The sequence below is a fragment of the Corvus hawaiiensis genome, chromosome 6, assembly GCF_020740725.1.
Source record: "Corvus hawaiiensis isolate bCorHaw1 chromosome 6, bCorHaw1.pri.cur, whole genome shotgun sequence".
Classification (NCBI taxonomy): domain Eukaryota; kingdom Metazoa; phylum Chordata; class Aves; order Passeriformes; family Corvidae; genus Corvus; species Corvus hawaiiensis.
This window is the reverse complement of record NC_063218.1, coordinates 44,549,278-44,562,219: the sequence shown is the minus strand read 5'-3', so window position 1 is coordinate 44,562,219 and position 12,942 is coordinate 44,549,278. Positions and strand designations below refer to the sequence as shown.

Genomic DNA, 12,942 nt, shown 5'->3' with positions numbered 1-12,942 from the left:
AATTGTAGCAAGCTGGAGACCCACTTTTCTTGTACTACACTTCAGCAGCATATGGGAAAAGATGGTCTTGTGGTAGAAGAACATACTGACAAACTCTGACAGTCTCTGCCTGTAATAAACTCATGGCATTGCTTTAGGAAAACTGTGGCTCAGGATTTTTGTTCTTGTGGTTGCTGGGCAATCAGATATCTTCTGTGCAAGTGAACATGGTTGCACAGCTCAGCGTGGATTTGCACATCTAATCCTGAGGCTCAGTCTAGACCAAAATCCCCTATAAAAGTTGGACTTTGACAAATTTGATAGCTTTGCTGTTTATGGACATCTGCATGCTGCTGGGATACTTTGAAAGGTAGCTGCCTGACCTGGACTGAAGTTTCTAGTCATGCTGGATTTCTGCCAGCTGAATGAGGCATTTGTGCCATTAAAAAAAAAAGAAAACTACACAAACTGGCCTTGTAAAGTTTATATGCCTTAAAATAATTGAATTTACTTTGATTTTAGCCGTCATTTATTTGTGTATATTTCCAAGGTGGCCTTTTGCCCCTGCTCTACCCTGTGCTGAGCATGAGGGAAGGAGGAACTTGTATTTGCAGTACAAGACATGGACTGCAAAAGAAGCACTTCCCTGCAAATAATCATGGCATTTTCAAAGGGCTGCTGTGGAGGTGGCTTCTTTTCCTTCTTTTCGCTTGAAATCAGACTTCTTTCTCTTCCTCTCTCCCTCTTTCATTCACCTTTTTGCTTTCTCAGAACTAGTTTCTTCTCTCACTGGGTAGCCTGTAGTGATGATGAAGCTCAGTAGGTTCCCCGTAGTAGCTTTTGGGAAGTGCACTGCTGGGCTTTGGGTGTGCTTGCATTCTGCACAGCTGCTGTGGAGGCCAAACTGCCCTCTGGACTGGAGCCTTCAGGGTAAATGAGTGTTGAGAAATGTGACTGAAGGTGTCTGATCCCAGCTGTTAGTACACATAAGGCTTCAGCCTGCAAGGCTGCTCTATCTTAAGTTGATTTGAAGTGAGAGGGGTGTGAAAGGGGACAGGACTGCTCACAGAGGGGAATTGCAGATGGCAGCATTCCCACCTGCTCTTCTGTTAGCACCCTTCTTGCTTTGCCTGTGTAAATTAGCCATAACCTGTGTGGTAAGGATGGAGTATGCCAAAGGAATCCAGCTGGCTAAGAAACAGGATTTATATTGGGGGCAGGAGAGAAGATAAAACATCCACACATCACTGCTGATCTGAGGTTGCTTGCAAAAACGTCCCAGAAAAACTCTTCCCAGTTTATATTCTTGGTCATAAGGCACTAAAATAGAAATAAAATGTCTAGTTAAACTATGCATGACAACTCCCTTAAGAGACTGTCTTTTGTAGCCAAAAAAGTAAAGGGGGAAAAGTAGAGCAATAAATGCATGTTGAGAGTTTAGCCTAATTTCACCTAATTTATTTTCTGAAGAGTCAGATCCCAATGCCCTTTAACTTTACAGTTTGCTGTGGCTTGAGCTGCAGGTGAAACCTGAAGAGTATGTTTGCTGTTACCAGCCTCTGAAGTGATTTTTGCATACTCTTAAGCATGAAATGAACCATTTTGAATTGATGTATTACTGGCAGTAGCAGGGTGAAGTGTTGGCTGCTCACCTCCCTGCAACAATACAGAATTTTTCTGCTTTTCTTCGTGGTACAAGCTTCCAAAACTCTGATAACCCTCAGTGATGAGTACTTTGCTTTGCATTTTGTTTCTCTCTCTCTTACGCTCTGCAGTCTTGGTTGGAAGCCTTTTATATGGTGTAAAGGCTTCTGACTTTATACAGAGCCTGCACTTCAGTGAAGTTTGTGAGAAACAAAGAGAGACAGGAGGTGTCCAACATTGCAGGGGCTGCAAGCCAGCAGGGGAGCAGTAGCAGTGCCTGATCCAGCCTGCTGCGGGGGATTACAGTGAGCCACGGCACTAACTCCGACCCCTGCCTCTCTTCAAGCTTTCAGAATTGAAATGTGCTTCATGATACTGGGCTGGGGACTGTGCCTTGGGTCTGTGCTTCAGACCAGGCATTTTTCACCCCCCTTAATGTTTTTGCTAGGCAGACCGTACAGCTCACACCCATCCATTCTGTGTCACTGCCTTTCCCTCGTGCCCCTTTTCCCCTTTTGTTGTGGACTGTTCCTGTGCACTGTTAGGTGTTTTCTCTGTCCAGCCTCCAAAACAGACATTTTTCAGAGTGGATGAAATGTTCTTTTTGTGGCATGATCTTTAAAAAATACAGTGGGATAATGCCAACAGAATGGCCTTTTCCTAGGCAGATGGAAAGACAGCGCAATGTAAGCATCAGGAATTCCACATTGACAACAGCTAATGGCACTTCGTGAGAGAAGTTTTTCAGAGAAAGGGATGGCAATTCAAATCCCCCCTGAATGTTTTTTTTGGAGACTTGTGTCACTTTAGTGGCACTCATTTCAGTGAACCTGCATGTGAGAGTACCTACTCAGTTTGCACCCCTTGATAAAAGAGGAGAACACCAGGATGCTAAAGAGAGTCCCTTGGCTGCTCTGGTGACTTTTTGGCTCACTTCTCTCACAGGCAGCAGCACCTAGAGCAGGATGGGAGGTCTCTCCTTGCTGTGGCAGAGGCAGATCTCCTTTCCCAACACCTAGCAGTATGAACTAGTGAGCTCCTGACTGTTTTCCAGTGGTAATGAGGTGTGACCCGCTGCAGCTGCACACTGAATTCTCTCAGTTCCCCGAGGCCAGCCCAGAAGTGTGGGCAATGCTTTGTTTGTGTGCTGTTGACCATTCCCACTTCCTTTTTCTCTTCCAGAGAGACGGTACTCCAGATCCCGTCCTAAGGCCTTGACCCCACTGACAGAGCAGGAGGGCGAGGCTTACCTGGAGAAATGTGGAAGCATCCGTCGCCACACTGTTGCCAACGCTCACTCGGACATCCAGCTCCTGGCCATGGCCTCCATGATGCACACGGGAATGGTCATCGAGGAATCGGACACTCCTGACAAATGCCTCCTGCTGCAGCCCAGCTGCTTCAGCCACAGGCAGTGCTCCAGCGAGCCCAGCATTGCCGACGGCCCCGAGGGAGTCGTGGCAGCAGCCAGCAGGCAGGACCCTGCCGAGCTGAACTGCACCTCTGTCAGCTAGAAGGAGTCTGCCTGAGCGCTGGAGAACTGTAGGCACTAAGCTGGACAAAGTGCTGTCTCATCCCTGCTGGGAAAAAAAGAGAAAAATAGGAATTTTGCTCACATCATTGAAATGGCCTCGAGGGTTCTTATGGTTGAGAAATGCTCTCTAGATATGTTTTTTAACCAGTCTGGGGTCATTGTTGATGGAGGTACCAGGCTGCTCCCAAATGACCACTGAGGACTGCAAAGGTTTTGCTGTTGAACAGCACAGTCTGCCTTCTGTAAGCTTTCTCCCTCTACTAGTATAAACCTTCTGGCATCAGATTTCCTTCCTTTTCTTTGGTATGATACAAATTGGGTTCTTTCTGCTTTTCTCCATCTTTTCCAGTTGTGCTTCTCCTTTTCCCTTTGTCCCTGCAGTGGAGACCTTTGTGCTCAATGCTCTCTTTGCTTCTGGTGCTAGTGTGGTGAATGCTGAGCACTTCATTTCTCTTTTAAAGTTGAACTCAGGGATGAAACCATTTGCATCCTGCAGAAAGATCTGCTGAGGTGAGAGAAAGAGATCCTTCACTTTTTTCTTCTCGTGGGCATGGATGAAAAGTCCAAATCAGACTTACTTTTTTCCCAGACCTGAAGAGAACAGAGTATATGTGGAGTCTGAGCTGAGTACTTCATATGTACTTTATTTGGTTCCAGTCATATCTTGGGGGTTCAGGTATAAATTGGGTGCAAAGGATGGCTGGGTGTATAAAGTGAGTGCAAATTAGAATATTGAACATCTTGCCATTTGCCGTCAATTTGCTCTCAAAATGCCAGTGGTGATAGGGGTATGATGAAAGAGAAAATCAAATGTGAAGGAGATGCTCCATTTGTGTGTGAGGTGTAAAGGTGCTTCTCAGCACTGGGCCATCGTGACTCTGGACCAGGAGGTGATGATCAGGATTTCATCCTGGGCCTGCCCTGGTACTTTTAGCACTTGCAGATTTCTTGAGAGGAGGAATAATCAGCGGGGTGTGGAAAGGAGTCCTGTCTCAGTGTATTCATGAAGTGCTCCTGACCTCCAGTGGTATGCGACTCAGTGCAGTATTGCTTTTTAGATAAATTGAGGGCTCTTTGCAGTCTTTGGTTTTGTTTTTATTGTGAAGATTAGGAATGGGTCCAGTCTGCAGGTGTGTGTCAGGCACTGCAGCCTGCAGTGTCTGCTTTGTAGCATCACTTGGTACTCCAATGCTGCTCCTGTGGGAACAGATCCAATCTGTTTGAGCTGTCCCCTGGAATACTCTGCTGATGTCTTGCTAAGCAGATTTGCAAGTGTAATTATAAGCTTAGAGGTGAACTGTAATGCTGCCTTAGATGTCAAATCCCATTAAAAATATGGACAACTACCACTTGAATCTACTCCTAGTGGTACTGACTGTAAATAAATATGTCTTGACAAGGAAACAGAAGGTTAGGATGAGCCTTTGGGATTTTTATTTTTTTGCATGCTATGACATTAACTGTAGAATTTGCCCTGCTTCTGTTGGGCATTAAACATCTTCTGCTACACTGGTGGTACTGAAAGTACAGCTCTGGCCTGCCAGGATTTGGCCTTAGTAGCACGTGCAGGAAAAGGAAAGCAGATTATTATTTGGCAACAAAGCATCAGAAATACCAGCTATGAGCACAAGCCACGCTGCCTTGATAAATGAGGGTGTTGCTTTGTCTACTGTGGTTTGCAAATGTTGAAAGAGACACTTGGAAGAGCCTTGTTTTCCATGCCATCACCTGAGCTCGTGGCCTTTTGGGAAAGGCCCAGTGTTTGGATCACAAGCTGTGCTTTCCATGTCAGGAAAAGAGGTTCAGTTGTGCTGGCTGCCTCCTCTTCCTCAGAGCATCCACAGTCCAGAAGAGGCCAGGAAAATGTGCCTTTAAGCAGCGTTCCTTTCAGATGGATTGTAGGATAAATTGCTCTCCTGTTCACAAATTGGACTGGCCAGGCCAACTTACTGTCGTCTGCCCCAGGGCAGCCATGGATTGTGGTGGAGCTGCAGAATCTCTGTGGTGGCAGCCAAGCCATCCTGGTCTTACCCTGGCACAGTCTCTCCAGTGTGGGGCAGATGATGGTGTCCTGCTCAGTTAATTTCTTTGGCCCCTTGCCATGATTTAAAGCCTTCTCTTACTCACACTGAGGTGTGTGGGGAGGGGGTCACCCTGCAGCATTTCAGTTCACTCCTATGAATGCTTTTCTTCTTTCTGTTCCCCCTGTAACCTATTTGCCTTCTGTAAATACCCAAACCATTTCGATTAGAGAGCAGCACCCTCTTTTATGGTGAAAACTAGAATGATTTATTTATTTCCTGACATATTCTTGGATCATCTCTAGGGCTAATAGGAGTTAGTCCTGGTTTTAACTTGAATTTCTTTTGTTTTACACATATGTATGATTTTAATTATTTTGGTTTTGTATCTGTTACTTTGCAAAAATTTGCACCAAGCCCTCTGAATCGTGCACTTCCTCCATTGTTTTGTTTTTAAGGAGAATTAAAGCTGGTGGCCTTACTTTGTAAAGTGAAGTAAACACAACTTGTTCTGTAAACCACACTGAGTGGTTTATGGTCGTGACCACCACATTTACAGCCACTGAGGTTGCACAAGCCTCTGCAAGTGCATTTCTTTTACAGGCTGGGTGAACCTGAAGGTGGCTGGAAAGCTGTGCCATGGTGGCAGCGTGGGGCTGGCCTGGAAGGGCTCTGGGAGCAGCTCTGAGGGGCAGTGCTTGAGTGGCTGTTCTCTGCTGAGGAAGCTTCCAGTCCCCTGCAAGCAGAGACTGTCCCTGTGCCAGAGCTGCAGCATGAGAAACACTTGCATTTTGGATACAGGGGTCTGGTTTGGGGTTGCACGGTGTTGCTCACCATGTCACACAGCTGTGACAGGGCCACAGGGTGGTTCTTTTCTACCCTCATGGTCACCAACTTGAGAAAACCTCCTGGAGGAGCTGTCAGAATGGGAAGAAGGAATTTCTCTCACCACCTCCTAAAGTCTGTTACCTTCTACTTCGATAATGACCTAGACTGAGTCACTTCTCATCACACTGAATCTGTCTTCCCTTTTTACCCTGTCTCCTTCTTAAGGTAAGTGATTTATTCTGTGCCCATGCAATTCTGTCATAAACTTACTGATGAGGCCTTAGCAGAAAGTTATTCTTAGTACCACTGGTCTTTTTCCTGATACTCCCCACAGGCAAGCACATTTTTCTTGCCAGAAAGCAGAGCTGCTTCTGGCCCCAGTCTGGTGGGCAGCAACTCAGTTTTGGTTTGGTTTTTTGTTTTGTCTTTTTTTCAATTAGAAGATTTGCAGTAGATCTTGCTGCTGGCACTGATGGCAGCAGGGTGCACACTGCAGGGTTTGGATTGCCCTTTCTTTTTAAGTCCAAATGGCAATGGGTTCACCTGGAAGGAATGGCCTTTTGGCCCTTGCCATTGAGTCAGCAGATGGAAGATATTTGGCTCTTAGAGGCAGCCTGTGTGTCCCAGAGAGGAGAAACTGCAGGTCTAATGAGAGACATATTGTGGTATTTATAGTGTTCTTACTTATGTGAACTCCTTAATTCTGCTGTAGACTCAGAGTAGCAAACTTCCCTAACTGGATTCCCTGTTCCTTCCCATCCTGGCTCCTTCCCCATGCCAGCAGCAGGACTCCTGGGCCTGGCAGAGTGCACCTTCCTCGCCCTGAAGGAAAGGTGTGCATTAGACAAAGCCACCAGGTGGGTGTCTAAGCTCCGGAAAGAGGCCAGGCTGCTGTGCTCCCTGGCTGCCCCTTCCCGACTTGGGACAGGTCTGCACAGAGCCAGCGCCGCTTCCCACTCAGGAAAGCAGGTGAGAAAGCAAGACCCACCCTGGCATGGATTGCCAGCAGTGCCCAGGGATTTTCCCAGGGGTATGTGAGCTGGAAATTCAGCCCACAGTCAACATACTCTGCAGGGAAGTCACGGCAAATTTTCCTGTTAGTTGAAAGTGTGAAAAGCGGGGTATTTGGTATTTCCCTGAGCAAAGAGGAGGTAATTAGTCATCCTATTCATACTGCAAATATGGAAGGTGGATCTGGCAGGACAACAATAGGTTAAAGGGGATATTCTTGCTTGTCCACACATTTGGAGAGTGCTTTCTCTTCCCCTTGCTATCCCAACAGCCTCAGGTAAGGGCACCAAGCACTCAGCTACATAAACAAAAGCTTTAAAACAGAGGTAGCAGCTTTTAAAGCAAATTAGCAGCACAAGTACAGCTTATTCTCACCAACATGGTGCTCAAAATTGCATGCTGTAAAATAGCTGCCACTTGCCACCCAAGAATTGGCTGCCCTTTGTTCATTACTTTCATCTGAAGATACCTGGAGTACCCTTGTTTGTTATATCCACCTGGGAGAGCAAGTGCTGGATGATTGCTGTGCCAGTTTACATCTCTCGTGTGCGTAAGCTCATCCCTTCTGGGGGGCTAATCCTGCCCCAAGCACTTGTCCAGGTCTTGTGAAAGCTGTCCTAAGTACACAAGGAATGGCAGCTCAGATGTTTGAGTAGTTTGGGGTGCATTTCTCCAAACCAAGTGATGAAAAGAAGTGACAACTCCAGTGCATAAGTAAGTGAACTGAAAATGGTCATTATTTATCAATAGTTGCTTGCTGTGCATGGCCAGCACACTCTTGGGGCCACAAATATGGGCATGTGTTTAGGAGACTCGCCTGTATGGGAGAGAGCAGTGAAGAACAGATACATGCAGGTAAAGGAAATAGCTGACTAGATTAATCTTCACCTGAATAATTGGTGTAACAGAAGGTAGCAGCTTAATTATAGTTTGATCACCAGGCTGCAATGAGCAAAAGGAAAGTAAACTCCTTAAACAAAAAGACAATGGCTTGAAGGGTTCCACCTACCCTAAACTCCTGCCACAGTACAGAGCAGATTTTCAGCAGTTGTGAATTGCAAGAATATTCAGGGAGTTGCTGTTTGAAGTGTCTCTCATTGGGGTTCAAAGCTAATTCCCACTTATGCCAAGAACTAGTTGGTAATTCTTTTGGCATAATTATTATAGACTGTGCAGTAACTACCTCTGTTACACTGGAAAATAGGTTGGAGTCAAAGAATCATTCTTTCTGACCTTGAAATATATGAAGATGGCTGCACTGGCTCACACACAGGAGCAATTATTTTAGGTTGCTAAAATAACTGAATTTATTTTTATTTTTTTTTTTTTTAAACCCGAAAGAGTGAATTCTGTGAGAATTGCTTGGGCATCTTAAAGAGCAGGCAGACCAGTTACAAGATGCTCAGGGTTCAAGTCAGTACTGCAACAGGACTACCTAGAAAGTGACAGAATTTATTTATATTAAATGTCAGTAAGAAACCACAGACTCTGTGCCATAAATCACCTGCCCTGCAGGCCTCTGAGACTGATTTATACTCATCACTGTTAAGCCAGCCCTCTTTTCCACTGGGGGTTTTTAGTCCTCTTCACACTAAAGGCTTATTGACTAATGTATCAATGGTTCTTGGAGTAGAAACTTGTTCACCCTTGTCCCCTGTATATCTGTCTCATGGCTTCACTATGACAAGTGCTGGACCCGTCTTTCTTCAGGCATGTCTCGGGCCGATGGATTGTGTGTTTGCTGTGTGGTTGGATGGAAGAGATGAGAGGGTGGGAGAGGCTGTTCTGCAGGAGGGAACTGACAGTGTGTGTGAAAAGTGCCTCTTAAGTGGTATATGCACTACATCTACAGAAAACACTCTGTTCTTTTTTTTTTTTTTTTTTTTTTTTGTGGGAGAGGAGTACGATTTGCATTTTGGGACTTTGAATCTCAGAGATTCAAAACCACTGTCCATTACAAGTTTGAGTGAGTGCAGAGGATTTCTTGTGATTTTCCCCCATTCTGTTGTTTTTTCAGAAGACAGTGGTGGATGGTGATTATGTGCTGAGCATCACTGCATTTAGTAGTGCAGATGGAGCTCCTCTGAGCTCTTCCATTCAGCCTGTCACTGAATGTCATCAGTCTCTCTTCTGGCTCTTTAATGTTAGACATCTCTCTTCCCTGAAAGCCCTGCGGCAGACTGGAGAGATGTTGCCCACTGGATCCATAGTCCTGGTTAAATTCAGTGGCTCATCCTCAACAGCACTGTGTTAAGGAACCTTTCCTGTCTGACCATCCAGGAGCTGCTCTGGCAGTCACACTCCCCACTCTACATGTGGGAAACCCAGGGCTGAGCTGTAAGGAAACCCTGTCTGACTGTGTGAGTGTGGAGTGTGCAGGGAGCCAAGTGGGACACCCCTGGGGTCACTGGAGCCACCCACTGTAAAGGGGCTTCGGTCCCAGCTCACGTGGTGGGACTGTGACTGCCAGAGTGGCTCCTGGATGGTCAGACAGGAAAGTTTCCCTAACAACTTCAGGGAGAAGTAGCTACCACCATCTAGTCATGCCCTGTCAAAGAATGTCCTATAGTCTTTAAAAAGTCCTGCTCTTTGAAATCAAAGTAAATGCTGCAGTAAATGAGCCCTGAGAGCGTTTGCCACGAGCCTCCTCCTACCTTATTGAAGTGTATGAGCTGGTGTGAACAAGACACCCACGCTTGTCAGGCAAACAAACAAAAAGCCCATTTTCAAAAGCTTATTTCTTTGGCTTTACCCAATGCTTAATCTCATCCACTGTTTGTCTGTATCAACATATCTGTCCTCCTTTGCCTGGGGTTTACAGTGTGGAGAGGAAATTGTTCAAGATCTGGACCTCTGTCATCTTTTTTCTTTTTTTCCTGACTAATTGTCGTGGTTAGCTGATTGACTCGCAGAGCCGGTGATGCCTTCAGAGGGCAGCAGCAGCCTCTCTCCGCCCCTCCTCTGGCTTGGGAGTGCTTACAAAGACTGAGCTCTATATGAAATAGCGAGAATCAGTTCAGCAGCAGACGCTGCTGTTTGCAGGGGCTGTGCAGAGACCGGCAGAGTCTTAGGAGAATTAGGCCTTTGAGGGAGTGAATATTTACTTTGCAGATGTGTTGTTCCTACATTGTTTGGGGTTGCCCGTATTGGGGGAGCCTCCAATGGGTTTTTGAGAGTCTTAGAGGAAAGCAAACTTGTCCCTGTCTCTTAGCCTGCAAGCCTGCCCTCCCTTCCCCTGGCTGTGCCTGGGACAGTGGCACCTCTCGCCTCCTACCCTCTATGTGCACTGGGGTGCTGTGGGGCCTCTAGCTTGGGCTGTACCGGGTCTTACTGCAGATATTGTGGGTTTGGGAGGAGGAGAAGAGCAGAACCCATGGGCCAAGCCCTCAAAGTCTTTCTTGCAGTGAGGGGTCCAAAATTGAACACAGGATTAGAGATGCAGCTCAAAGGAACTATGAGGAAGTACAGGTCCATGGGAGGAAGGCTTACCCATGCTTTTACCCTTTCTGATTTTGGTAAGGAGGTGTGACATTGTTGGATGCACAGTTCTGGCTCAAAAAACCTGGGGACTGTGGGACTGGAGTGAGGCTATTTTCGTTAGTTTATTTTTCTCATCTTTATATAGATACATGGTGTATTATACATGATCTATTTATAGTATACATTACATTTAGTACAGTACATCAATATTATACTACATTTAATAATTTAAAACATGTCTTTTTAGGTATATAATATACTCATTTATTTTTGCATTGAGTTTGTTATCTTTATAATTTATCTGAGACTATTACAACTGGACTGAGAATATATAGGAATCAGAAACAGGCAGAGGTTAAAATATGGTTCCTTTGCATTCACACCCTGCTTTCCATTGCTGTCTGAAAGCATTGTACAAGGAACCAAGAAATCCACTGTGGCCGTTCGTCGCTGTCCTGGGTGTTTGGTGCTCTGACCTTCCTTTTCCCAGCAGTGCTGACTTGCCTTTCAGGACCATTTTGTTTCTATCCACATAAAGTCTAAATCCCTTCCATGCCAAGACGATCCAAAAGCACGCACTGATCACTGAGATGAATTTAAAGTATTCAGTCCCTGCATTTTATCTAGAAGGATGAGTATAGGCACATGCCTATATAAAGGACTTTTGCATGAAGAAACTCCAGCTCAGGGAGTTGTTTCTAGGAGGTGAATCACACTGGAGGCACTTGCTTAGGCAAGTCTGAACTTCACACTATGAAGTTTATCACACCTGGGTGTGATACTGAAACTAGGAACACTTGTATGTGTCACTTTTCCCTGGCAGTACCTTCGCTCCGTAACACCCAGTTAGCAAAGGCCAAGGTCATACCTGGCTGAAACTATTCCTTTATTAAAGGCAGCAACAGAAACAAAGTTAAATCTTGGAGAGAAACAAGTCCATGCATGCAGGAACACCAGAAATACAAATGCTAACTCAGGCATACTGTCGTGGGATTTAGCAGGCCAATCTCCTGGACTTCACACCTTCACCTGACACCTACTGTGCGAGCATGCAGTGAGAGGAGCAGCTGCTGCTAAAGACAGAAGGGAAAACCAGCAAATTACTAATGCTGGTCTGTAGCAGGAGTCAGGACTCTGCACCTCAGGTGAGACAAGGAAAGGTTTGTATTGTTGCCTTTTTTCTTCCCCCCCCCAGTGTGTCAATTATCAGTTGTGTTTCAAGGAAGTCACATTCTGTCTGGAAGGGCTAAGAAACTGAAACCTTGCATTTATGGACAGTTTATCACAGGGCTTTTAACAAGCTATCATTTCTGCTTCTAATCAGCTGAGAGAATGGAGGAGGGTTTGTTTTTCAAAATTGTCAGTATCCAACTGCTCTGTTTATGCCTTGTTCCCTTCACTTTTGAGGGGGATAAGTCTCTGGACAAAAGCCACCAGAAAACATGGCCTATACATCTGTTCTGGCCCAGGCCAGCCCCTGTCAGGTCAACCCTGCTGGTACCTCAGTGAGAAACTCTCAGCTGGGATCTTTGGGACCATGGGTAGACCAGGGCTTTTCCCCTGCTTGTGGAGCAAACAGGTTCAAAGAACATGATCACCAGAAGATCAGGTAGTAGAGCAGGGCCCCAGCATTTGAGCAGAAAGATTATCTTCACAATGCTGTAGCTCAGTCTTTATCTGCTCTGCATTCAGCATGCACTAGCAAGGTAAATTCTTTTTACAATTTTTTTATTTTAACAGAAAATTGCTGTCATTTAGCGGGATTGAGAAGTAGTAACAACAGTTCCACTTGGGATAAAACATGAGTGAGGAGGGACTCAAGATAGTCAAGACACTACTACAGAATCTTTCTGCTTCCGTGCAGACGAGAAGAAATGAAAAAAGGACAGGAGAAACAAGGACAGTTCTGGCTGGGGGGTTGGAGTTTTTTTATTGCTGTTGCAAAGGACTGAAGAACTAGCATGAACTCTTTACCCATTCTGAACCCTGACAAGCTTAAAATAGCTTAAACTAACTTAAGCACATGCATGCCTATGTGTTTAGAGACGTGCATATTTATCAAAGTGGTTAATTTAATTGTAAAAGGCTTAAAACCAGTAAAGGAAAAAGACCCGAAGGCGACAGCTCCTGACATTTGGTACTTCAAGATTGTTAAGACTGTCAGGTTCTGTAAGGGTGGTGATGGCAAAACAGTCAACTCAGTCCAGTGTGGTCAAGCTGCCCCTTCCAGATGGAATGGGCAAAGGCTCAGTGGTGGCAAAGGCTGAGGGTGAGACTGGTGCCAGTGAAATGTTTCCTTTGGTAAGTTTTTGTGCTAGCATAAAAATTTCCTATTTGAGTGGTATGAGATTTTTTGGGTTTTGTTTTTTTTTTAATCCAAGATGAGTAACAGGCAGAATTCATCAGCCCTCTTACTCATTTCATCCAGACAGGCCTAGATTCCCT

The 12,942-nt window shown here is 45.5% G+C and overlaps 1 protein-coding gene across 5 annotated transcripts in view; it reads left to right on the top strand.

The window, feature by feature from the left end:
* Nucleotides 1–5,696, top strand: part of PRR5L (proline rich 5 like) — a 41,895-nt gene extending 36,199 nt beyond the window's left edge. For all 5 annotated transcript variants that reach the window (XM_048308133.1, XM_048308129.1, XM_048308130.1 and 2 more), the window contains exon 9: nt 2,806–5,696. In XM_048308133.1, the coding sequence (XP_048164090.1) occupies nt 2,806–3,137 (332 nt within the window). In that variant the 3' untranslated portion in view covers nt 3,138–5,696. The remainder of the gene's footprint in view (nt 1–2,805) is intronic.
* Nucleotides 5,697–12,942: the final 7,246 nt, after the last annotated feature.